The sequence below is a fragment of the Venturia canescens genome, chromosome 1 (genome assembly GCF_019457755.1).
Source record: "Venturia canescens isolate UGA chromosome 1, ASM1945775v1, whole genome shotgun sequence".
Lineage (NCBI taxonomy): Eukaryota > Metazoa > Arthropoda > Insecta > Hymenoptera > Ichneumonidae > Venturia > Venturia canescens.
Genome location: NC_057421.1, coordinates 10722907 through 10748821, shown reverse-complemented (window position 1 = coordinate 10748821; position 25915 = coordinate 10722907). Strand labels below are relative to the sequence as shown.

Below are 25915 nucleotides of genomic sequence, written 5' to 3'. Positions count from 1 at the left end.
CTTTCCCTTCCCTCCCTTTCTCTCTTCCTGTTTCTGTGACTCGCGCTTGGATTTTCGCTCCTAGTCCTACGGACCTTCATGCGCGGTATAATTAAGCTCTTACCTTCGGAGAGTTCGCTATGAAGTCCGCGCGCTATTAACGCGATCGATTTTCTTCTCGCTTACCGGTGAGGAATTCTGTTTTACGAAAAAAAAAATCAATTCAAAATGTACGGAGATGACGGTCGAAAACGTCGATTAAAATCCACCGTAAAGTTTGATTCTTCATGGAAAGATTGAGTTACATTTGAGTAGAGTTTACAATTATTTGTAAAATGAAAAAAAAAAAATAAAAAAAAAAAACATTCGAAAGTCCTACAGGATTGTCGTAAAGAATTTGGCCAAAGATTGTGGCCAAACAATCCAAAAAGAATCAAAATTCGATGAAGTTCGATTTGAACGTTCTCCATAATTTCTGCGATAAAATGTACGCTCACAATTTCAAAATAAATAAAGTTATGCGAGTATGGATAATACTGTCTTCGTCGTTCCAAAGTGATATCGCAGTTTATTTAAAATTCATTTGAAAATGCGTTTGCAGAGGATCGTAAGAAGGGCGATGGGACGAAGTGAGAAAGCAGAAGCCGAGCAAGTAGTAAAGCTGCATTTACGTCAGACGATCTTATCACATACAGAGCTTCTGGAAGAAAAGAAAGAAGATATAATTCCGGACCTAAAGCAGCTCACGTTTCTTCGAGAGTCATTCTTCCAGAGGCTCACTCGACCTAACTTTATATTTATAATAATATATTTCATATTTTCTACTGAAAGCAATTGAATAAATATCAGCGTAATATTTAATGCCTTTGACTTTCATCTCTCTTTCCCTTGTTCTTTCTCTTTCTTTCTCTTTCACTTTCTTATGCTAAGGTTAGCTCCGGCATGGCCTGGAGGCATCATTAATGCAGTCAGCCACAGCAAGCATACCCACTGAATTGTCACCCCGGGTGCCGTTCTTGCCTCGCCGCTATATCACTACTATAATATTCCATTCCTTCATCGTCTCCGCTGCTTCGTATTTTTCTCTTGCTCACAATCCGTCGTTCAATCTATAAATATTTCACTATAAATAAAAGATTTATATTGCCTCAATTCCACCCGTAACACGGTTACATTTCGACCTTGTGCTTTCACAATATTCCAATCAACGTGTTTTTTTTCCATTCGCGGTTCTAATGAATGAATGGCAATAGAATTTATCACTTTGCTTATCGTACTCTCTTCCAGATGTATTACAATATTTATCCGCACCAAAGTGCTTTTTTCTCGGCTCGTCGAAGCTTTAAACGATGAATCACTGATAAGTCAAACGAAGAGGCTACAAAGCTACGAGAACGTTTCAATCAACGAATCCTTCAAAGATAAAGGTCAAACACTCTCGCCCGTAATGGGCCACGGGACTTACTCCCTTTCGCCACAACCGCAGCTACCGATATTTCTTGTGCAATAATCAGTACAGCAGCGCAATGAAAACTCATTGCGCACATATCGTCAGCTCAATGCGCGCCTTTGGAGAAGGAAACTGAGAGATAAATGTAGAGAGATGAGGAGATAAAATGCAAAGATAAAAGGGTTGAAAAGACAATTGTGAGATGAAGGATAGACGTTCATGCACGCTTATACATGCGTTATATGTGCTTTAAATTCATGGCACTGGCTCGCCAGGTATATTGCACTTGCACTTGGTGGCTCGACACTATAATGGATATCCTTTACTGCAGGTTTAGCGAGTCGAGAGGAAAAGGTTGGGTAAGGGAAGGTCTGTCCTGGCAAGGTATATGCAAACTTACTTTGCTCTGTTGTACCAGAGCAGTCTGCACTGTCAAAAGACCAACTATACCCAAAGGTAGATCTATAGATAGGGGGTTATGAGGGTCGAACTAACGTGGGAACTGAAGAGATGATGTTGACTTGCCGCAAGACTTTCTCATCGCCAGAAGACTTACACGTATTCACGAGCATCATTTTATCTCGTTGATACGAGCACCCGTGTAAGCCTTTACTGCCAATATAGCTCGCTGTCCGGCATAATGTGTCTTTTCGTTTATACCATGCGAGATCTCTTGCATCAACACTCTTCCCTCCCACCCTCCCTCACTATATTTACTGCCCTTTCTCTTGCTCTCTCGATTCCTCCTCGCTCACATTGATCTTGTAAAACGTGTGCATGCTGTATTTCAACCTTTACGATTCCGGGGACGTATCTAATCTCTGCATAACCCCCTACGATATAATACTCAAATTTACCCTCAGCTATGTTGCAACTTAAAATATTGCATGAGATTCGCTTTTCGAACGACTTCACGCCGGAGAACGAGTGGAGCACACATTTTTTAAACTTGTCCACAAATCTCTGCAAATGCTTCCAAAGGATTTGGAAGACCAATCATACAACACGCGTTGTCATAAATCAAGCGTTTATATTACGCAAGGTGATTCTTAAAGGAGTTCGATCGTTCGCGATAAAGCACGGTGGAGGTCCACTTTTTTTGCGGTAAATGATAGTTCAAGGTCCCCCCTGATAACGATAAGCATAATCCGGGGCCTCTTACGGGACAAAATTTTGAGTTATTTCATTTACAATTTTGAGTTTTTAACACGGTACTCTATGGGAGAACTCACAATAATATTAATTGGGAAAAAATTATGCGGTTTCGAGATTCAGAAAAGTTTATATCGTGAAGAAAATTATTTATGACAGATTTTGTTCCTTAAAAAAAAATATTACCTTACGGGGCTTGGAAGAAAACATGAAAAACTTTAGTAAAGGAACTTCAGTAAAAAAAAAAAATTAAAAAGCTTCGCTTCTTTTAAATGAATTGACCATTTTTTTCTCGGTGGCATTACATCGATATAAACTTTTTTTTTTGCACAATAATAATGTTCCCTTGGTTGTGTATTTAGAGTGTCGGACTCAGCCATTAACTAGTCAAGGTAAAGTATAAATTTGATCTTTTATGATGTTTTTAAAGCATTTTATTTCATTCTTGTGATAAAAATATTCTCAATATAAGTGTTTATTAATTTGATTAATAATTTAGACTTCAATTTAATCAACATAAAGCTAACTTGATTAGTCATAGAACGGCCGATCTACTTTAACGGTGAATAATTTCTTTTGCCAATCTGTAATAAAAGAACCCTCAAATTGCAAATCTGCACAATTTTATTTTTTGTTGTGTTCACACTTCGATTTGATTATACAAAGATTCTGGTATTGGATTCGAGGGACCGAACTTTGAGTAAAACTGACGTTTTTGGGTATGGCTCCTGGCATTAGCTTCAAAGGAGTTCGTGAAGAGGGTTTAGGAAAAAATGTTCATTGGATTGAGAAATAAGTGGTAAGGTGGCTGGAGTGTGGTAGAGAGAATATAAAGAAGCAAAAGTATCGCGTGTTTGGAATAAAATGCACATAACGAATTGATGCCGATGGGGTTTGGGTGGCCGTTTGAATTCGTTTCAAATTTGTTTTTCAGCAGTAAAAATTAAATGGTTATTCAGAATTGGAAGTAAGGCAGAACGTTGCTTTTATCATCTTATATAGAGAAACGGATGTTGAGAAAACGAGGCTCTGGGAAATCTGGCGAGACAGAATAGGTTAGGGTGCTTCACTGGTTCAGTTTGGCGGAAGGGGAAGGAGAAAATACAGGAAGAAAAATAAGTAGGTTGAGAGAGCTTACATTTCCCATGGGATATTTACTGAGAAATGGCGTAAGCCCGGGGTTTTGCTCGGTCTCTTCCTTTTTACCCTGACTCGTTGGCTCTCTCATTTTTTTCCTTTTTCTCTCTTTTCACCTCTATTCACATATTTTTCCTCTCCTTTCCTTCTCAGGTATCCCGACTTTTCACTCATGGATTGATACTCAATTCCTGTCGAATTTAGCCCCGAAAATCGATCCGCGACGAGGGAGCAGAAGCGCCTGTGGGCACACGGCGAACCGAGAGCGATTCTCGAATCAGGAATATTAATTGAATGAAAAACTGGAACATTTTACCAATTATAATACAAGGCACTGTGCTCCGAGGGCCACCGGCTTTCGAATGCATTTCAGATGATTCTCGAATCCTTGCATTTCTTTATTGAATTTTACATCTGCCAATTCCGTACCGAATATGAACAGGATTCTGGAGTGAATTGAGTGATCTATAATCTCATTAAAACGATAACATATACTCGGGGTATTAAAAGTCTATCACATTTTCGTTCCAACCATTTGCAAGATTATCAAATTCATGCACATAGCGCTTCATTTTAACGATAGAGTCCTGCTAAAAATGGATCTACCGAGCTGTAAATTTAATGATCCAAGTTAAGAAGAAGCCAGCGGCCAGGACTTTCCGAGCATGTTATTCGAGGAACGAGTCATTGAACCAGTTCCAGTGACCCACTGTTCTTTGCCCTTTTTGACCTTTGACATCGTTTCGTATGCAAAATTATTGAAGTGCTTTATGGAACAGCAGAACAACCTTACAATGCTCCTTCGACAGAAATAGCTGAGAACTTGATCATCTTTGTGCCACTCGAAGGTTCTGATAGTGACATAAAATGAAAAGAATTTAGATTCGAATCGATTTTTTCGTCTCGGTCAGCACGATTCCATTAATGGAGGAATAACAGTACTAATTTCACAAAGATATTTTATTTTCGAGAAGATAACGGTGAAACAAGATAGAAAATAAAAAGATATAAATAAATTAGGGCGTGGGGTTGTAATTATGGAAAATTATATTAAGAATAGTTCTTTCTTGTTTCTCATCCTCGTTTTCTCGCAGTGTTCTTGCTCTCCTCGCCGCGGGGCTTCCGAGAGAAACGACAGCTTTTCATGAAGGCTGGTGCGTGCTTGCACTGTTCCTCTCGAGCTTCTCTCCTTCGTATATACGAGACGTTTCGCGTCAAATCCGGCCACGTTTGCAGTTTCGATTTCTCATTCTCTTCACTCGTTGCGGGGGGCAATCGAAGTCAGTATGTCAATTTTCTTCTGTTTTTAGCACGACATTCTTCACGGTGCTCTTATCAGTTTTCAAAGATTTTCTTATAAATTTGTCTAGAAAATAATTATTTTTCGGTTGCATTTTAAGGCTCTTCGCATCGTGCAAAATCCTGCGTTTTATGATCACGAACTTTCGCTTCGAAACGTCCATAATGCTCTGGCTATGAAATGGTTGAAACAACCAAATTTTTGCTGAATCGGCAAATTTTTCTCCTTTGTGTGAAAAGTTTGGAGAGCCCCCCTTAGTGAGCTGTAATTGAGGCTCATTACGAAAGAAAATGTCACTCTGAACACGGTCCATGAAGCATGGAAAGGCCCCTATATTTCCATTTATGTATATACGTAAGTTAGGAATGAGGAACGTGGGTGTACATAATGTGGAAACAAAAAGGTATATTAATCACTCGATTTAATACGTAAAGTGATGTTTCTTCCGCCCTTTTGTCCACCGCCAATAGATACACATGCACCAGAGGGCAATGTTATACAGGAGCGAGTCCACGACGTCAAGGCCTCTGTTATTTTGGCGTGGTAACTCTAGCGAAACTAATTTTAAGCCGCAAGACATAAGTCGGCTTTAATAGCTGTCGAAAAGTTACCGGTCTTTCCCTTGCTTTGAGTACGTATACATATGTTTGTATAAAATATATAGTTCGGTCGCTGTCCTTTTCGCTCTCGATTGGCAATCGTGGAAAAACCGAAAGTTTTATTCTCGCTCTTTTCGGTTGATATTTTCTTTCGCTTTCCTGCTATGGAAAATGTTGTCCTCTTCACAAAGTATTAAGGCAGGAAATTGTGATTGTCAACGGTTTCTTTGGATGAGTTTTTGTGTTTGTGGATTCAGACAAGTTGCACGTTTTTAAATGCCTGAAACTTTCTCGCTCGTACGAGTTATGATTGAGACTCGGTTTTGCCGGTGGACAACTCGATTACCATTTTTCAGTGTCGGTGGTTAACATTTAAAAAATTGGTAAATTTTCCTGTTTTTTTTTGTTTGTAATATTTACCAAATTTTGTTTTTATGAACGAATTTTCAATTTCTTAGCTACTGCAATCATTCATTCTTTCAGTATTCATTGTTCCAAACCCATTCAACTCTTGACCTTTAACATGTCTTCCTTATTTCGTATTTTTTTTTTTACCTTCCTCATTCTTAAAATCAATCGTAATAAAGTCGTCAAAATGTTGGGTTCATTTTAGATTGATGACAATAGCGAAGAAACTGAAGTTTCAAATTTTTTTTTGGTTTTTGTACCTTTCCTCTCCTTAAAATGAAACCCCATGTCATTTTTTGTTGATAATAGTGCTGAAAAGAAATTTTAGGACCATTTTGAGCAAAAATAAGTACTGTAAATATTAACCAAAAAGTTATTTTAAAAAAAATTTTTTAAGTTCGCTCAAAATCTACGCCCTTTCAGTCGAATTTGATTAAATTTCAGTACTTTTCATTGCTCTGCGAAGCATTTTGATTTCGCAGCTACATCATGGGAAGTGAATATCGTTGATAAATACTTACGGAACTGAATTCCATGACTTTGAGAAGCCAAAGCGTGAGTGCCAGGTTGAGTATGACCATGATCATGAGTCCGAGGATGAGAGAGTAGAGACATCTCTTCCTCCAGCCGTAGAGGCCGATTCTAAAACCGTTACACGTATGGGGTTGCTCGTCGTGCTGAGGTGTGCACGTTCTGGACGACGTTGTTGGGGTTTGTCTTGCTCCTCCAGCCGTTGCAGTTCCGCTCTCGGTTTGAATTTGACGAGTCATGCTGTTTGAATTCCCCGCCTCATCTGACCAGTTCGCTTGCCCACGCTGCATTCTGAACCAACGAGACATGAAGTTATATTAATTTTGAGTTATGTAAACCCTTCAAAAGTGGGTTTTTCACTGTTTTAGTACTTTCAATTGAAACAAAAAGGGATTAAAAAAATCGTTCGAAATTTTGGGAATTCCAAAATATTTGCTTTTCAACTCGCAACTGCTAAAACTTTCAATTGTGGGAATGAATATTTGCATTCGAAAGTACGTACTCGATCCCGACTCGTTGCTATAATATAATAAAATCGTGCGTTCATCTTGTCAGCAACAATATTCAGGTCATGAATTCGTTTTTCAACTCCAAAGAAAATTTTTATAAAACCATATAATTTTTACTCCAAATCTTTGATTCAAAACTTATAATAATTTCGGTGATACGTCATCGGGAATTTCTAATCGCAAATTTCACAGTAACTCTCAATTCAGAAAAGTTTCTTCGCACGTGGAAAATATTTTTTTTCTGCCCACATTTTTTACAGACTCACAAAAATGTTTGGCAAATTTCGGTTGAAAAAACCCGAGTGTTTGCATGTTATTTCACAACACGGGAGTTTTCACAATCCCCTTTTTATTATTGGAGTCTTCAATTAGGAAATCTCTAAAAAAAGTACATTTACGGAGTAACACACATGAAGGGGTACGAGTGGCGCGACATCGTCCTTGTGAACTAAATAATGCAGAGAGCTAAACGAGAGCGACAGAGCCAGAGAAACGTGAACTCTTGATGACCACCGGAGCACACAAGGATATAAAGGGAGTGGGGCAAAGAGTCTGGGGAATACAGAAAGCCTCTTCTTATTTGCAAATTAGCGTCCGAGTAATCAGTGTTAAGCCGCCGCAAGGGCGGCGCGGGGCTACCAAGTATTAGAGGACGGAGAGTTGACGCCCGCGGTGCGGCAAAGCTTTGTACTCTTCTATCTCTCTCTCTCTCTCTCGCTCGTTCTTTCGCTTCCTCCTTCCCACTTTCTCTCTCCCCTCACTTTGTCGTTTTGAAATACACACGCGTACACCTGGTGCATAGACGCACGAGCATCTCCGCACACACGTAGGTTCGCGTGTCCTCTCTTCAGGAGCAAGCGCTTCCACTGCACTCGGAGTTTTTGGCGTGAGCATAACCGGTAACTAAGGGAGATAGTAAAAGAGGAAGAAAGTATAAGAGAGAAAGAGATAGTAAAAGGAAAACGGGAAAGGTAGAACTTATGCAAAGCTACCCGCAAAATGCCTGACATAACTTTTCTCCTAATCCCTGGCCGTATAGCCCGAAGGCCTCGAACCGAGACCGACCGAACTTCCCCCTCGCCTCTTCGTTTTTCCACCCTTTCGTAGCCCAACTTCAGCCACCTCTGGCTCTCGACTCACTTCCCTTATACCCTTTCACGAAGCGGCTTCTCGCTCCGGCTCGCGGTTTCGTTTTATATTTTTCCTGTAGCCGACCAAGCTGAAATATTCAATGCACACCCCCCTCCCCGCCTCGCCTTGCACACCCCTTTATCCCTTGCGGGTAATTATGCCTTTCGCAGGGCATGAAGCTTCCCAAAGAACGCTACGGCAATATGCCACAGACTAAAAATACGAAGAAACGAAGAAGGAAGACAGCAGAAAACGAACAAAAAAAGCACACACCAGCACCGACGAACTGAAAGAAAAAAGTCGAGATTTCCAAATTAAAATCTTCTTGAAGATATACGCGGCGAAATCAGAGATACAAACAAACGAAAAACAGCGTATGAACAATATATGTATTTTATCCTTACGGTCTCAAATCAGAAACTGTACTAGAAGTATTGTTTATTTTACTGGCTCAGGCTTGTCGCTTTTTCTAAACAAATACATCATGTTTGTCAAATTGTTAAAAAATACAAATTTAACCGAACTTACACTAGGTGATTTTGATAAGCATGTTCATGTAATTTCAATTGGTAAATGCTGCTTTCTAGTGTATTTCAATCATCCTTTAAAGAATTTTCTGACAAAGCAATTTAAATAAATAAAGTCATTAATTGCATTCAACTGCTTGTACGTCAAACAATTTTATAATGAATGCATACCATGAAAATTAAAATTCATATGTGGTTGTTTTAATATAGAAAAACCATTTAGTTCTTTTTAGCTGTACTTTTTAATGTGACATCGGCTAGCCAAATTCGATTTCGCAAAATTCTTCTCTTTAAGTCGTATTTTAAGGAGGGTGGCTACCGACGATACAATGTTGCCATGCTAAACCATGTTAAATACATTAAAAATTTCAAAATAATAAGAATTTAATAAAATTTGGTGAACATATTCTTTAGGGCCAAATTTGACAGTACAAATTTTTTAAGATTTTTCTTCTGTACAGTTATCGAGTAATTGATCACTAAAGTTCAAGTGTACAAGCATAGCGTTTCCATATATATAGGTATACATTCCGGGCATAAGAAATCTGCTTTAATCCGTAATTACTCGATAACTAAGCAGAAGAAAATTTTGAAAAAAATTGTGTCTTCGCACTTGATGTTGAAGAACATTATCACCAAATTTGATCAATTTCTTATCAATTTGACGAACGTGGCCACCCTCCTTAAGTTAATGGAAACAAGCTCCCCTCGTTTTTAATTTTTGCCGAATTTGTATATTTGTTTCTAATCTGGAATCGTGTCAGGGAAGCTGTGGTTGGTAACACATATGGCATTTTCAAGCATAAAAATTATAATACGAGCAGAAATATTGTCAGATAGCTTCTCAGGACAGCATCTCTGTCAGGTACACTAGTATATGTGATCATCAAATGTCGAAAGTTAGATGTAAACAATGGCACATTCAGACGTATTAGAGGCCAATCAGAATACCAATAAAACGACAACAATAAAACGACCGATGAAAGTAGATATGTGAAAGAATATTCAACTCCGTATACTCACAGAATTTATACAGCCTCCTCCCCTTCTTTTTCTTTGTTTTTTTTTCATTGATTATCATGCATTTTCGCCTTGACGATCAATCTTGAGTGGATAGGGACGAGAATTTTAAATTGAACGGTGAAAAGGAAGGAATTTGGGGTTTTTAATAATGCAATTAACCTCGAAAATGATGAGAATACAAAGTGAACAATAATCCTTTGATTCCCTCCTGTCGAATATAATTTGTACAGTGTTTGTTATTGGAAACGACGGTGCACCGTCCCTGTGCAGCTCCGAATGAGGTTTTTCCCAGCGTGCTTTATTTTCCTTGTTCTTCACTCGTCGAGTGCCAGTCGAAGAGCAATTTTAAACTGCAATTTTGTAATATTGTTTGACAAATAATCCCTCAATCGCCAAGACTTAATGCGCTTTATTTGTTTAGGTTTGTTTGAATGATTATTTCTCACTTTTCAATGTGAGCACTACGAAGTAATTTCAAGTGCATCGGTAACGGAGGATTCTTATTTTTTTAAATTGATCACAGGAATTCTTCTAATCGAGCAATGAAATAGTGAAAAAACACTGTTTTATAAACGGTCCTCAAAAGGGGCGAATCTGTATCGAGCTTGTGACAAGTCTGCGTGAAAAGTCTTGAAAGATGAGCGAGGAGTTGCGATACGAAAAGGATGGTGAAAGGGTTGAATAACGAGCTCTCTTCTCTACCGTTATCTCACTTCTTAGCACGAGTTGTGAAAATGCGAGTGAACGCACCAGGCGCTTGTTTTCGAATTACCGAACTCGTTACTAACTCGTTTTCCACCAGGTCTGGCATCGTAATATCTTTCTCGCTTTCTGTTTCACTCATTTATCGTATACTGAAAGAAAAAGTATATACGCGAAAGCTAGAATGACGACGTGACTTTTCTCTCTCGTTGAAGAGCACATCAACTGTAGTTCATCCTCGTCTCTCGTTGGTCTTCTAATAGCATCAGCTTTTCTTCGCATTCAACTACAAATAAGTACACCTCTCTTATTTCCAGCAATTTAATCCCTTTCCCTGCGATCTTTTCTCTGTCTCATCAAACAAGCCCTGATTCAATTCTGTAAATCGATTCCTGAGGGTTTATTCATAATATTGTCGCTGGCGGTTCTAAGGGAACGAAAATCATCTGAATTTCCATCTTAAAATTGCATGCACTTTATTCTCGTGAGGATAAGTGGGTATGAAAAGAAGCATTTTCGATTCTGTTCTCTGCACCACTGCGTCATCAATTTGCAGAGCCTTGAACCCATAAATTCATTTTTAATGGTTCCGGACATTCGGTTCAAACGACAGTGAATAGTCATGCGTGAAAAAGCCGTCGAACGACGATCGAGATTTATCACATTGACTCAAATTCGCCCGAATCGCGTAAAGCTGCGATAAGAAGGAATAAAAATTAGGCAGGACGACGATCGCGGGATAATTGTGCGAGTAACTTTGATCCAGGAAGGGAAATTTTGCCGCACCGTTGTGGAGTTGCACGTGGAGCGAGACTGTTGCAATGTTGCTGCGATTATGTATTCACGACCGGATCCATTCATGTATCGGTGCGTGTGTATGTGTGAACATCGAGGAATATCAGAAAGGCGGAAGTCCTCGTAGAAAGCAGACATTTAATGACGCAAGATGAGCCCTTCTCTTGTCTGCCAACCGTCGAGACATACACGAATTTGATGGCAACCCTCGCCGGGTCTACTCCGTCGTAACACCGTGCTCCCAAAGCTTGTGTCGCTTCTGGTCGTCCCAGAGCACTAAATATTTCAGGAGGCTGCAGGGCGTTCGATCCCCTACTGGGGTTCGACCAAGAGACACGAGCCAACAGATTAGTGCCACTTGCGACCACCGAGCAATAGTAGCAGCATCTCGAGCATCGACAGTGCCGAAACCTCGTGCACATACGCGTAAGTACCTCTGCAGATAAACTATGGAAAATCGTAAAGAAGTATGCATGGCCGTTAAATGTTTCTTCTGGTGAACTTCATTGATGCTGGCTCGAACTCATCGGGACTCATATGTGCTCCGTGAAATTTTCACACAAGTGTACACAAAATCTAAACCATTTTCCTACGAATTTCTGCACGAATGCAGTTGTTAAGGTAGTTCAAGCATGAAACGATTTTCTTAAGAAAGTCTTGAAATTTACGCAGAGTTTAAATGGGTAGTCGACTGACACGCCTATCAAATTTATTTGGATAAACGTTTTTAAATATGAAGAAAAATACACAGGGCTGTGCGAAAAAATCGTTTATCTTTCCATATAACGAATGAACGCTTCTTACGAATTTTATGAAAAACGTACACAATAACAATAAAGTATATAATGAAGGTCTGGGAAAAAATTCGAGACGATTGGTATGTTAAAGGTTGAACGGAATTGGTAAAATGAGCTCTCGTAACCTGACATTTGCTTATTTCGGTATTTTGTTTCTTCTTGGCTTGACTCATTCCTGTCATAGCCTTCTGTCTTTTTATTCACACTTTTTTCTTAACCCATTTCTCTTTGTGTTTTCCCTTTGCACTCTCTAAAGCGATTTTTTACACAACAAACTATAATATTGTAGCCACGGACGAATGAAATTTTGGGTTCAGTCAGTGATGGGATCCCCGTTGAATTAATGGCTCGTAATTTCATTCGCCAAAAAATAAGTTGAAAAAAGGTATTTAAAATTTTGATTTAATAACTCTGATATTAATTTAGAGTGATAATATCTTTAATTAGGAAGTAAAAATCGGTCCAATTGAGACACCCATAAAATACGATCCTACGGGCATGATCTACCTTAGCCGGGTTCTCGGACTACTGGAACGGATCACAGTTTCGATATGTCGAAAAATCATATTTTTAACAACTCAAGAAATTAATTTCGATCCTTATGAATGACATCACTAACTTTAATAATATCTCTAATAATATTAACGTCATTTGCGAAGCAGTAGAAATGATTCGTTATTATTCCAATGTATAATGACAATTATCCGATCCGACAGATCCGTTAATTTCATGTGTAGACTGAAGAGAATTCGTTCTTTGATGTTTCCCATACGGACAATCAGTTGATGAATTATAATCGTTTGCAGTACGATGGAATGAAAGATAAAAGTCACAGAGTGCAGGGCGCTATAGCAGTGTATAAAACAGCATCAAGAGGGGATAAGAAGCTCTGGTTATATATGTGGGGAGAGAGAAAGAGGAGTCTGGTAACAGTAGCACAGATATCAGAAAGTTAAGAAGTCGTAAGGCTGCTCTGTGCCCTATCGTGAAGACGCGATGGAGCACGTTGAGCGAGCAGGCTCTATATTTCCCAAGGGGCTTACCAACAGAGGGCGTAAACGTGGCCAGTTATATTGGCTGTATGATTCAATCGAGAGATCAAACATCGTGAGTATGCTCCGTACAGTTATACAGACATAAAGCGTAGATATAGCGTTTGCTTCTCTTTTAGAGACCTGTTGACATCCCTAGTCCCATTTATAGAGAATTATGTCGGTGTGTTCACGTCCGTGTGGGCGTAGATAAATCTACAACATCCGGAGCACATTGGATTTAATAAATTATGTGGATATTTCTGATTTAAATGGAATTTCTCGAATTTTCACGAGTATTTGAAGTAAAAATAGGGTTATATAGTGTAAATGTTGGCATGGTACATTTAAAAGCGGATTAACGATGCATAGGAGTGAAATAGGCCTGTTAATAAAGCCAATCCACTGGACGACATAAAATACCCCATTCTCTTTCCTCCCTTCCCATCTCTTTCTCGCTCTGTGGGCGTCATTCTTTCTCTCTCACTCGCTCTCGTTCCCGCGAGCCTGATAGTAACCAGGTGTGGGTGTGTTTAACGAGCGTATAAGCATTTACAGCCCAATCGTTCGGAGATTAACGGCTCGTATCGTTAAAGTCGTGCCCGAGTAAATTATAAAATCGAAAGAGAGACATGGAGAACGAAAGGGAGAGAACTGATCAAACTGGTCGTGCAGCACGAAAAGCCTTTTCGCTCGAACGAATAGTCGCAGGTTACGAGGTTCGCGGGATTGCGCAATTGTGTGCTCGGAGCGGGGGACTCGGGGAGGTACACAGGGCTCCGCGATCCTGCGAGACAGACACCCCTGTCTCTCCATACCTCGATGAGATATTCCATTCAATTTCTGCGTGCCGAAAGCCCTAAAGCGCTCGAAACGAGTCCGACATGGACCATTCTATTGTTATCTGTTATTCCATTTGTTTCGCTTTTTTGCTATCTCAAACCACAAAACTATGGATCAGTTAACGAAATAGTAAAATGGAAATTCAAAAAATGAAAAATTTCTGGGCAAAGCGACCCCGAAATGTCGCATACGTCGAGCTACAATACGCCCCAAGTCGACTCACGAAAATAAACGATTTAGAAAATCTTTCAACTCGAAATACCAAAAAATCGGTCACACCGAAACTCTTTTCATTTGAAAATGTCAAACGAGCTGCGATAATCATGAAAAAGTTCATTTTCAATACTTGATGTGTCCTGTTGTATAGAATCGTACATCAATATACTTATATTTCATATGATAATACACATTGTACTACCAAATCACGCGATGAAACGTTTAATGACATATTTATATCGCAGAGAAGCTGTTGGACATATGTTGGAAGCGCTCGACTGTTCCTTCATGTACTGCTGTTATACATAGCCATGAAAACAACTCGACTGTGGTTAACGTATCCAAAATCATTTTGAAAATTAATATTTCAGTAGTGCAAGCATACACAAGTCCACATATAGGTCGTCTAGATGGTTACGATTTGCGAACACGAATCATCGTCGATTCAACATTCAACACCAGATAATGCATACTGTTCTCCCCCAGGACTCGAATAAATTTTCAACGAGGATGCCAACCGGAGTCGATGGCGTATGCTTGCATCATCGAATTTCATTGTTGTCATAGACCGTAAACACAAATTTTTTTTTTCCCTTTGGCGTTCACTAAAAATCAAGCCGGAATTTATTCTTTATCCTCACACCAGAAAGTGTGGTATCAGATTTTTATTACTCCAAGTTATCGAGGACGGGTCCGGGTATTTGACTTGCTGGAATGACTTGAAGACATTTTGGCACTGATTTTTAAAGCTGAGGGCAAATTTTTTTGGTCGAGTCTCTCAAAACGTGGTCAAAGGGGTTGGGGGACCACGTGCACGATCTTGAAAGAATTATTCGGTTCCCTAAGGAAAAATTTCATCACAAATGATGTTTCAAATCTGTTACATGGTGGTCGGAATATCGTTGAAGATATGTTCACCTGAAAGTGATAAACCACTGCCAAAAGAACTTGAAATAAATTGTTCCGCGAATGACTGGACTTGGAAAATATGGTATGGAGCAGTTTGAAACTTGAAGTTTATTTCCTTCGTGATTGGTTAAATGATAAAGTGAGGGGGAAAAAACGTGTTTGGTATGTTCCGCACAAGGTGTACGTATACCCTGTTCGGAATCTTGTAATCTCGTATTAGCCCAGTTGCGTTCCAAACACGTCTCCACATTCTCCAACTTCACCGCAGACTCCACGCACGCTTATGTAGATATATATGCACGTATATAGACTGCGCTGTGTCCGAAAACCGCGGGAACTTCGGTTGCATTGTAATTGGAACTGTTACTCTGTGTGCCCTTATCTTGAGAAAGCCTTGGGAAACTTTGGAGCTATCAATATATCAGCGCTACCTCACGAAATAAAGTTTCATTGTTAGCCAAGAGAGTGTTGGTCGAAAGTATTCATCATAATGAAATAAATGCTTGTTTATAAAGCTCATAGATCTGCTATTTGTAAAGTGAGAAAAAAATTTGTCACCGTAAAAAAAATTGTTTTTTACAACTGAAAAATTCAGTTCGTCTAAGAACACCAAAATGTTTTTGTGCTACAATGGAATAACTTGTGAATGCTGCATCGAGCGATTGGTCGAATCAACAAAACTTCAGGGCTTTCAATGTTGAAGGCTCAACGAATGTTGATGCAACGAAATATCGTCCGAATCAATGATTTCATTTATTCATCCGGTCGATTGCCAGTCGTGTCAGTCAACCCGGTAATTGAGAGCTGAGCCTCTGTTTGTTGAAGCACCTAGAAAGCGTGCATCAGCGAATTAATGGTACCAGCTGTTGAACCAAAACCATTCTGCTTTTAATTCAGTTGGTTGATTAACAAGAAATTATTGCTCACTCCGTTTCCACCATAGTTTCATACTACAACTCCAACGAAGTCAGTAACCTTCGAAACAAATTTCACTTGATTTTCACACTATCATTCTATCCATTATAACCAAAAGTCCAGACTCGGCTAACTTAGAATCGCAAGAATGATTCGGGAACAAAGATCAGTCAGCTGTCACATCTACTAACCTCACTTCTCGCATTCTAAATAAACGCGAAGTCAAAACTGTTCAAAAGCGTTAGGCAAAGTTGGGAGAAACGTGATGAGTTATACATACGAACGTTTCCTCATGTTTTCATAACGTTGCTCTCAGACTCTGAATAATATCCACGGATTCTACGAGAAGCATGATAATTTAAATGCATTCCTTTATGTTGCTGCTTCAAATTGAGTGGATTCTTCAATCACAAGTCCGTGCGACTTCCTCGGATACTAGGCCGGATGACCTACAAGTGATTCTCGCTTTAAGGTAGTTCATGCACGAAACGATTTTTTTAAAGAAAGTCTTGAAATTTACGCAGAGTTTAAATGCGTAGTCGACTGACACGTATATCAAATTTTAAAGGATTCGTCTTATTGGTTATTTGGATAAACGTTTTTAAATATGAAGAAAAATACACAGGGTTGTGCGAAAAAATCGTTTATCTTTCCGTATAACGCATGAACGCTTCTTACGAAGTTTATGAAAAACGTACACAATAACAAAATTGAGACGACTGTCTCACTTGTAATAAAGATATATTACGTTGAAGATTGAACGAAATTGGTAAAATGAGCACTCGTAACCTCACATTTGCTTATTTCGGTATTTTGTTTCTTTTTGGCTTGGCCCATTTCTTTTTATTTGTCTTCTGTCTTTTTATCCACACTTTTTTCTTGATCAATTTCTCTTTGTGTTTTCCCTTCGCACTCTCTAAAGCGATTTTTTACACAACAAACTATAATATTGTAGCTAGGGACGAATGAAATTTTGGGTTCAGTCAGTGATGGGATTCCCGTTGAATCAATGGCTTGTAATTTCATTCGCCGCAAAGTAAGTTGAAAAAATTTATTTACAATTTCGATTTAATATCTCTGATATTAATTTAGAGTGATAATATCTTTAATTAGGAAGTAAAAATCGATCCAATTGAGACAGCCGTAAAATACGATCCTGCGGGCATGATCTAGCGAGAACCACCGGTGTCGAAATTTCTTTCGAATTTCAATTGATCGACACGAATACGAATTTCGTAGAATCTGCTGCCCGTTCGGCGATTGATGCACGAGCTAGTATATGTGCTGGAGGTTTCGAATTGTCATATTTTCATCGGAATTATTCAAATAATTAAGCGAATTTGATGCACCGCAGATTTTATGAATTGAATCTTACTCATTTGGAATCGACGGTGGCACTTTTATGGAAATTTATTTAAGCCAATAAAACTCGTGACCGCTGCCGCGAATCGCCGATTGAACGCAGAAAAAAATGCACAATTCCTTATCGAGCATGTACAATTTTTAATGAAACTCGTTTCATTTGCCGGGGATTCATTATAAAATAATGTATCCATAAGGCTTTTTGAATAAAACGAGATTCATATTTGATTAAAAGAGGCATGTTTAAAAATTGGTATTCTTCCAATTGTCTCGTTCAAAGCAATTCGATACTTGGCAGTGCCAGGTTAATTGTATTATGCTAATTGGCCAATGCGGCTAACATCCTGGATATTTTAAATTTGTTTTTGTTTTAATTTTTTTAATTTTTCTGTCCAAAGCAATAGCGTATGAATGTATATATTTTGGCATCCGTTTTGTAGTCTCAAATAATCCGCTAGTGCTATAATGAATCTCACCCGACGAGTAATCCCATCCTCCACAGGCGGTCGGGCGAACAATGCCCGATTATATACCACCTACAGCATGGGGAGCGATAGTGCGTTCATGTAGAAACCACTCGTCAGGGATGCTTACGTAGTTCTCTCTCCGGGCAACAAATTCATTCATTATTTAAACAATCCCGATGCAGCCTAAGCCCAAGCTGTTAATTATACGCTTTTTTGGTGATCTGATCTCGAAGAAAATCGATTGTTGCGATTCGGCATTTTCAATGGGCTTTGAGGGTAAAGAGAAAAGTCTTGAATTCCGTGTTATTGGCTTCGGAAATACTTTTTTCTCGATGGAGCTTTTGATGAATACTTCAATCCCACTCTTCACTGCTTTTCTGACGTTGGCTTGTCTTCGGTTTTTTGTTTACGGTTTTTTTTTCAGTACAGTACTGAGACCCGGAAAATCGAGGCAGGAACGAGGAGTCACACTCTCTATGATCCCGTTAAGGGGTCAAGGAAAAGAGGCAGGGGGAGCGATTGACTGCTCTCGCCTTCTCATTCTTTCTTTTTTGTACGAGACTATTCCTTTCAAGGTTTGAGGTGAAGTTGTACGGGCACATCTGCGACTCCCCCTCCGACACAACCTCCAGCCTTAAGTCCCATGCCGCGTTCTCTCCGGCCCGTCGATCGTCGGACGTGAAAACTCGATATTTCTCCAACTTTCATCCTCTTATCACGTTATCTATCCCCTGCTTCATCTAATCCGACGGAGTTACGTGTTTCGGGTGTTCGACTATGGAGGAAGCTTCGCCAACTTGTGCTTTATAGACCGACGGAACAGCTTTGGTAAATGTCGAAGGGAAAACAAAAATAGCCATAACGCTAGGCGATGAGGGTCAGCAAATCGAGGATAATGTGAAAGGCTAATTCGTTTTGCATGACTTTTGTTTCTTTTAGAGACTGATCTGTAATAATAAAAGATGAAAATGTGGCTCGGGTACAAAGTCGATCAACTCTGAGTAAAAAGATTCCAAGCAAAAATAGTAAATCAGAAAACGTTAAGGAGCAATTAGAAAAAATAATAAATATTCCATAAAATCAACGTTCTACCTGAAACACAAAACCGAAATAGACAAATATTATCAGAAAGTTTTATAAAATCGATTGCAATCAAATAATTGATAAACGTCGAGAAATTTCCGACTATTTCTAACGGATTTATATTCGTTAAGTTTTCGAGTATTATGGAACAAAGTATGACAGGTTCAAGACCGGATGCTCGCATATTGTGGAATACTCGGGGCCGGAGATCGGTGGGAATAGACTAGGATTTTGCAATGCCTGCCGTTGTCGGGAGAGAAGACGTTATATATTTAGACGTCGCACTGACATTTCCCATCGGACTCCAGGTCTATATACAAGTAGCAACGGCAAAAGTGCTCGCTGGCATTCTCCCGAATCGCTAGTACTCTATACAGCGACGAAGAGAGTGTATTATATAGACTCACCAATCCCATATCCTTCATGCATCTATACATATAAATACTTCTACATGTCGACGATTGTATACACACGAAGCATTACGGTCTCTTGCATGGACGTTATTCCCGGTTCCCTGGTGGTTTTCGCTGAAGGGAAATACTTGACTTCTTCATATTCGCTAACTTACGTTTTGAGATTGTGCGCGGCAATGTGCATTTTCTATGAGGTAATTATGATATTCGTTTCGCGTTTCCACGTCCCCGTATTCAGCTGCTCGTGCTCAGTTTAGCGCATCGATATCGCAAGTTTCACGAAATTTTAAACGCTATTTCGAGCGCTTTATTCGTACGTTCCCCCATTTTTAGTTGATCAAGATCTTTGTTTTCCGTGATTCGTTATTCTCGTTAGTTGTACTGCGGATCGACTGGATCTTCGAAAAATTCGATCGCTTTTTATCGATGATCGGTGGGTTATTTTTTCGATCGTAAAAAAATACAATTTTTGTTGAGTTTCCTTGCGGTGGCTTCTATAACGTTCGAGAGCGACACTCCAAACACTCTATTTCGAGACTAATCGGCGTCGCCGGAAAAAGCAGAGACAAGATTAACGCTCCTATTTTCGTCGTGGTTTAGTAATGAAGGCACCGTTATAATCAGAGTGGAGATTTCTGTGAAAATTCGCCGCAGCACCGAGTGACACTCTGTATATTCCTTCTCGCAGTTATCCGCAAATTGTTTTAAAGAACCAATAGAAGCAGTTAAATGTATAACAGGAGTGGATTGAAGGGGTGCGGACGCGGCGGGAATTTATGAGGGAGTCCCCATAGAGGCTCGAGTGTCCTGGAGGTGTGAACGTAGACTCTAATCCGAACGCGACGATGCGCGAGCTATCGACAGGAAGATTTATCTGGGGTTCGCCGCGACCAACGCCCTCTCTTTTCTCGTGGCTCACACGATTTTCTATATACATTGACATTTTTGTGGTTCTCTCTTGTCGTCCCGTGCTTTTTTTTCAATCGTCAGGCAAATCCGGATCACTTGTGAATGTGAAGCGCTCTCTTTCATTCTATTTTTCCTTCTCACTTTTTCGTCTCTTTGTTTCGCTTCATCTCTTTCTCCCCGGTGTCCCTGGAGTTTTGGAGACCCCTCCAGCGCGCGGGACTTTCGATATGCCGGGAATTTTATTCATCCCCGCCCCTCCCCTCGTGTTTTTGATTTTCCACAGAAAAACGTTTGTCGCTGTCGGAAATAAAAACGAAGTTTCGGCCCCATCTCACAAACGATGTTCTCTTATACTTGGATTAAAGTTGAAAAACAATTCCATCTCCAGTATTTCAAGCAAATCACTCGCCGAGTTATGAGAACTTGAAACCAATCTAGCAACAAAATTTTCTTATTTTATAACGTTTAGTGTTTCAAAGTTTCCCATATTTATTGACATGCATCCACTGTTTTCGTTCAATTTTGTAAAAATTTGTGCTTCATCGTCTCCGAAGCAACTTGATCATCTCGACAACCTGCCTTCGAACTTACCCGAAATAAATAATTACCCAAAAGTCTTCGAGAGCCATTAAACACATTTTATATTCGTATGACGCACGTATACTGGCGTCATTAGACTCGTCAGTATCAGCTCAAATAATTGACAGCTTTTCGACTGCCAGCGTTTGACCATTGGATTTCTTGAACTATCGATTTCTTTCGTCGTTTCTTTTTTCCTCTCTCACTCCGTTTTCCGGACCGTTGAAAGATTCGCGATACTACAAACCCGAAGGTCGGAACGTAATTGAATGAATAAAACAGTCGATGTCGGGGGTTAGGTCAAACTCTTAAGCGCCATGTGTATGTACGTAAACACACACATACACACACACACACATACAGACACACGAGCTCCGGAGAGGTACAAACTCGAGAGTTCACTGTGACCACGATGCATTATTTCCTAATGGAATCGGCCGGTCTGACTCTCGCGCAGGAAATATTAAACACCATTAAAATATCGCGAAAGCTTGGTCGGATTCTGTTTTCTGTTTGCTACTTGTTTAGCGCTTCGAGGTATGTATCGAAGCGTCTACAATAGCCTTTAGTATTTCCGAAGTATTTCCGTCTCTAAGGAGTTCTTCACTGCGAAACAATTTTCCCATTCGGCACCATTCGATATGTCGGGGAAATAAATATTTATCTTAATATACTCGGAGATGGAAACGCTGATCGAGCGAATAAAGTATTATGAAGTAGCGCGCTTTCATGTTTATCGATGCATTTTAAACTGGTTTTTTCTTTTTCCGGGCAATAAGATGCGCGGAGATAAACATTAATCGCTTAGGAAATAAGATTTCGAGAACGAAGAAAAAACATTTGTGAACAATAGACGAACAAATGAGGAATGGGCAGTAGAGTTGGAAGCTCTAAAACAACTCGCTTGAGGGGCACCAAACAAACTGCAATGTCACATTCGCAATTTCTGCACGAATACCGTTCACCTCCCGAACGAACTCCCTCGCTTCTATCTCGAATATGGAAATGCTTTTTATTCTCATTGCACAATGATATCGGTGGCTCCGCAAAAGCATAACTTTATTGAAGACGCTGAAAAACTATGAACTCGGCGTTCACGTATTCAGCAGCATTAAACATTCCGACCACATGGAGAAAGCAGCAAGTACAATGCGTTGACCAGAATGATGGAAGCTGTTGCACTCGGCCATGCATGCTTAATATAAGAACATTTGGTGCTCGGGTGCCAGTGGACAATGCTCGATGAAACTATATACGAGGTCGAGCATTCATCCAGTGAATAATCATCTCGCGGAGTGCAAGGCCATCTCAAAGTTGGACTAAAAGGATTATTCGTTTGGCAGGGTGAGTATGGAGAAAGAGATGGAACGCGAGGAGGCAGACAAACAGCACGTGAGTGACACACTTCGCTACAACGCGGAAATTCGCTCAAGTAAAACTATACGCCTGCACGTGTCTCTTGGGCACAAATGCTGGGCCTCCTAATATTCTCGGTTCGGCTTATACAAGCTTCGCAGTGACGGTAATGTGATTTCACGTACCGAGTTAGGGCCCTCGACTAGCTCGTCCAGTTTAACCACCGGCTTGAACTCCAAACTCCGTGTCTGTCCGAGCGTAGACCGAACACGATACCACTACCGAGCTTCGCAATTTCCTAATACCCTCCCCCGCTGCAGGAACACTAATCAGAAGCCGCGGCACCGGCTCACCGACAGAAACTCAAATAAAAATCAACTGGCTCTCTTCATTTCGAGTGTTCGCAGGGAGGATATTGGGGAGGAAATATCTCGTATAACCATTATTGGATAATGAAATATTCATTTGCTATTAATTAGTTCTTCATGATTTTTGGGACGGTTTCGTTGCTATTTTCTCGTACTGCAGAACAGCAGGCTTCATGCTGGCGGGACAATAGTTTTCGATTGGTTTCATTTTCAGCCAAAGAAACAAAATTTGGGCAAAAAAATGATTTTTTTTATCAAATATCAAAACGTAAGATGCTTGATTACTGGATGCTAATTTTCCGATAATTCGTGCTTACTCAGATTCGAAGTTTCAAAAAATAATCCCCTTCGGACGAGGGGATTATAATTAGAAGAGTTTTTGGAGCACTAATGGAATCTGAGAAACTTAAAGTTTATTCAAAATGTGCATGCTAGAAAATTAGTAAACATGCTGCTGGTCGTCGCAGGAAGGGACGGAAGGAGCTACGATAATTTGCGTACGTGAGTGTGAAGAGCTGGTCCGAAAGTGAGTGAGGTTCGGATGTACCCGAGGGAAGAGCAAAGTCAAACTACGGCTCGTTTTGTGTGTGCCTCGAGCTCATATTATCCGGTTACTCGATGTGAAGGCTTTTACTATCCAAACAGACGAATGAATTGCGAATGTATGTTATTTCCACGAGGTTTGCGATCTCTATGAAGCTCCGCGTGTTTTGACCTCGCAGAGGTCGTTTCTTTAGTCTCCTCGATAACGATCGCTAATCGATATTCTTTTCCACATTATAGAAAATAAGATAAATACATTTACCTCTCAACATGATCTCAAGATCGCTTGTGATAGCGCACTTTATTACGCAGATTATTTCATGGACGTCCACGAGTATTATTTTTGCTTTGGAGGCCTCACGAACGAAAAGATTTCGGCACAACAACCTCAATTCGATTCTGCATCAAATTCACGTTTAATTTTCTCGTTTTTATCGGAATATTCGTCAACATTAGTAAACAAGATTAAATACATTGTTCACTCTCGGTCTTCGCGTTGCAGAATCCAGTCTAGCAGTATTCATTAGAATTTTATATTTGACGTTTTTTATTTAATATGCGTGCCTGAAATATTCAACGAGTGTTGACGGAGACCCGATTACCCTCATGCTTTATTTTACAGCCCGATTGATCCTGCTATTTCCAGAAATTTTCCCATTCAATTATGCAGCTTCCAGGCCCGTCGCAACGATTAATGTCTTAACGCATTGTGCAAAGCGGATCGATAGTTTTGCGGGAGAGCGTGATGTTTTTTCATATTTGTGACGCTTATTCATAAAGTTATTTTCTCATTTTCCCGATAACGATCCCACCACCGTTACCCTCACTTGCTGATTTTCCTGCTGGAGCTGCTTGACATTATCCGGTTGAACTCGCGTTCCTAAAGGTCAAAATATCATCTGGCTGAGCTGACGAATGGTATTAGCGGAATTCAAGAGACATTTAATTCACTGCGATCTGAAAATTCCAAAACGGATGTTTCCGCTTAGTGTAAGGACTGCGAGGTGTTTTTGCGAGGTGAATGAACGCGGTGCAGTCAAATTGCAAAGGTCTCGATAGAATATGTCAAGCAGGAAAGAGGAGATGAGAAAGGGAGCGAAAGGGGCGAGTTTCCCTCGGGTTGGTGAAGGGTTCGAAGCTCGCAAGCATCAGGAATCTCGAGACTCGAGCCGGAGCGTATTCTCCCTTGGCACATTGTCGTTCTACACGAGCTTTAAGGTTTGCCGTTAGAAGCCGCGGAACTTCCGTAATGCGTTAATCCGCAGCAAGAGTCTCGCGACATGGCCGCGCTTCGTGAGCACGTTTCCGCTACTTCAAGATAAGGTAGAGTCGCGCGGGATTGTAACGTGAGCGACGCTACCGAGGCCCTCCCGAGCAGAGGATGCGAGAGGAGGAAACACCCGTTGACCCGTTCGAGGGGCTGAATGTAGAGAGGAATCCGTGCTCGGATATCCAGCGTTGCTCAAAATATGCTGCCCGGCAAAGGAACGGCGACTGCAGATTCCCTGTGGGCATGATCGGCCCCTTCTACAGGCTTTCCTTCGCGTCACCCGCATGCATATACATGATTCTGTAATCGTCTATTCGGCATTTCTCTACTTTCCATGACCACATGCTCCGTTTTCCGGAATAAAATTAAACCGTGTACGAGCGGCAACATTATTCCGCATTCTTGGGGTTCGATTAAAAGTTGTTTTCGAAGCTAAGACGAACCGAGTCGCTTTATCGAGAATTATGGGAGAATTATTTCATGATATTATTATGGGAGGCAAAATTGAATTTTCCTATAAATTAAAAAATATTTATTGTTTCAAGTAGAAACTTTAATCGGAGTATTCAGTAAATGTTGACGTCCTATCTTCAATATTTACCAATGAAACTAAAAATTCCGCAAAATCTTCCAAGTTTTACAGTGCGTTGGAGGAATGAATACTTTTCGTTAACTTGTCCCTGCAGTCAAATATATCACCGTTAATTCAACAGTGAATTTCACGCTAAATATTACCGTTCAATTCTCTCCGTGTACTGCCGCGATGAGAAAGTCTGCCGTGATCGATCGAATGATTTGGCAGAAAATCAGGACGCTTCTCCGCCGATACTAATCTCAACACTAAACAGCTCGATCAGTACTCCCGAGACTGCGTAAGAATAAAGTAAGATCGTAGAAAAGGACTCGGTAAAGTGAATTTGGTCGTTTAAACCGCGGACGAGATTTGCGATCTGTAGATGAATTACCGTAAAAGGTTTAGCGAAGTGGGTATGCTTGGGTCCGAGAGTTGGAGAGGTTTTGGAAGAGAATTCCCTGCGATAGCAGAGGCTGCCCCATTGGGCGCTCAGAGGAATACGAAGACAGTGAGACAAAGCGGAAGAGAACTTGGGAGCGAGGGAGAAGAGCGCTCTTGGCTTTATGTCGTGAGTTAGGGCAAGTAATAAGTTAGGTTAACGAGACGTGGGGCACGTACTACCCACTAGGCCAGTACAGCGCGCGGATGCATGGATAGCAGCGGAATACAAGAGCGCGGGACTCTCTCAACGTACCTGTTCCAAGGTCCTAGCTCCTCTCTCTCTCTCTCTCTGTTTCTCTCTCTGTTTCTTTCTCTGTCCATTTCTCTTCGAGCGTGGGCTGAGGTGAGCTTGATGCTCGGAATCTTCGGATATACATGCAGGCACGGCTATATGCATGCGTATACACGAGAGACTAAAACCAACCCAACGGGTTGAACTCGCTTCGAGGGAAACTCACACAGAGCGCTACATCCGCTGAGCCATCTACTGGGTGCGAAGTCAAACTTTGTTTGTCACCATGCGACTGTCATACACCATTTTCTCTGCCCGGGCCCCTCTACGGCTCTCTCAGCATCTCATTCGTTAAGCAAGTGTG

The 25915-nt window shown here is 40.5% G+C and overlaps 1 protein-coding gene across 1 annotated transcript in view; it reads right to left on the bottom strand.

The window, feature by feature from the left end:
- Positions 1–25915, bottom strand: part of Scgdelta (sarcoglycan delta) — a 140554-nt gene that overhangs the window by 6889 nt on the left and 107750 nt on the right. The window contains exon 4 of the mRNA XM_043415913.1: positions 6547–6847. Within this exon, the coding sequence (XP_043271848.1) occupies positions 6547–6847 (301 nt within the window). The remainder of the gene's footprint in view (positions 1–6546; positions 6848–25915) is intronic.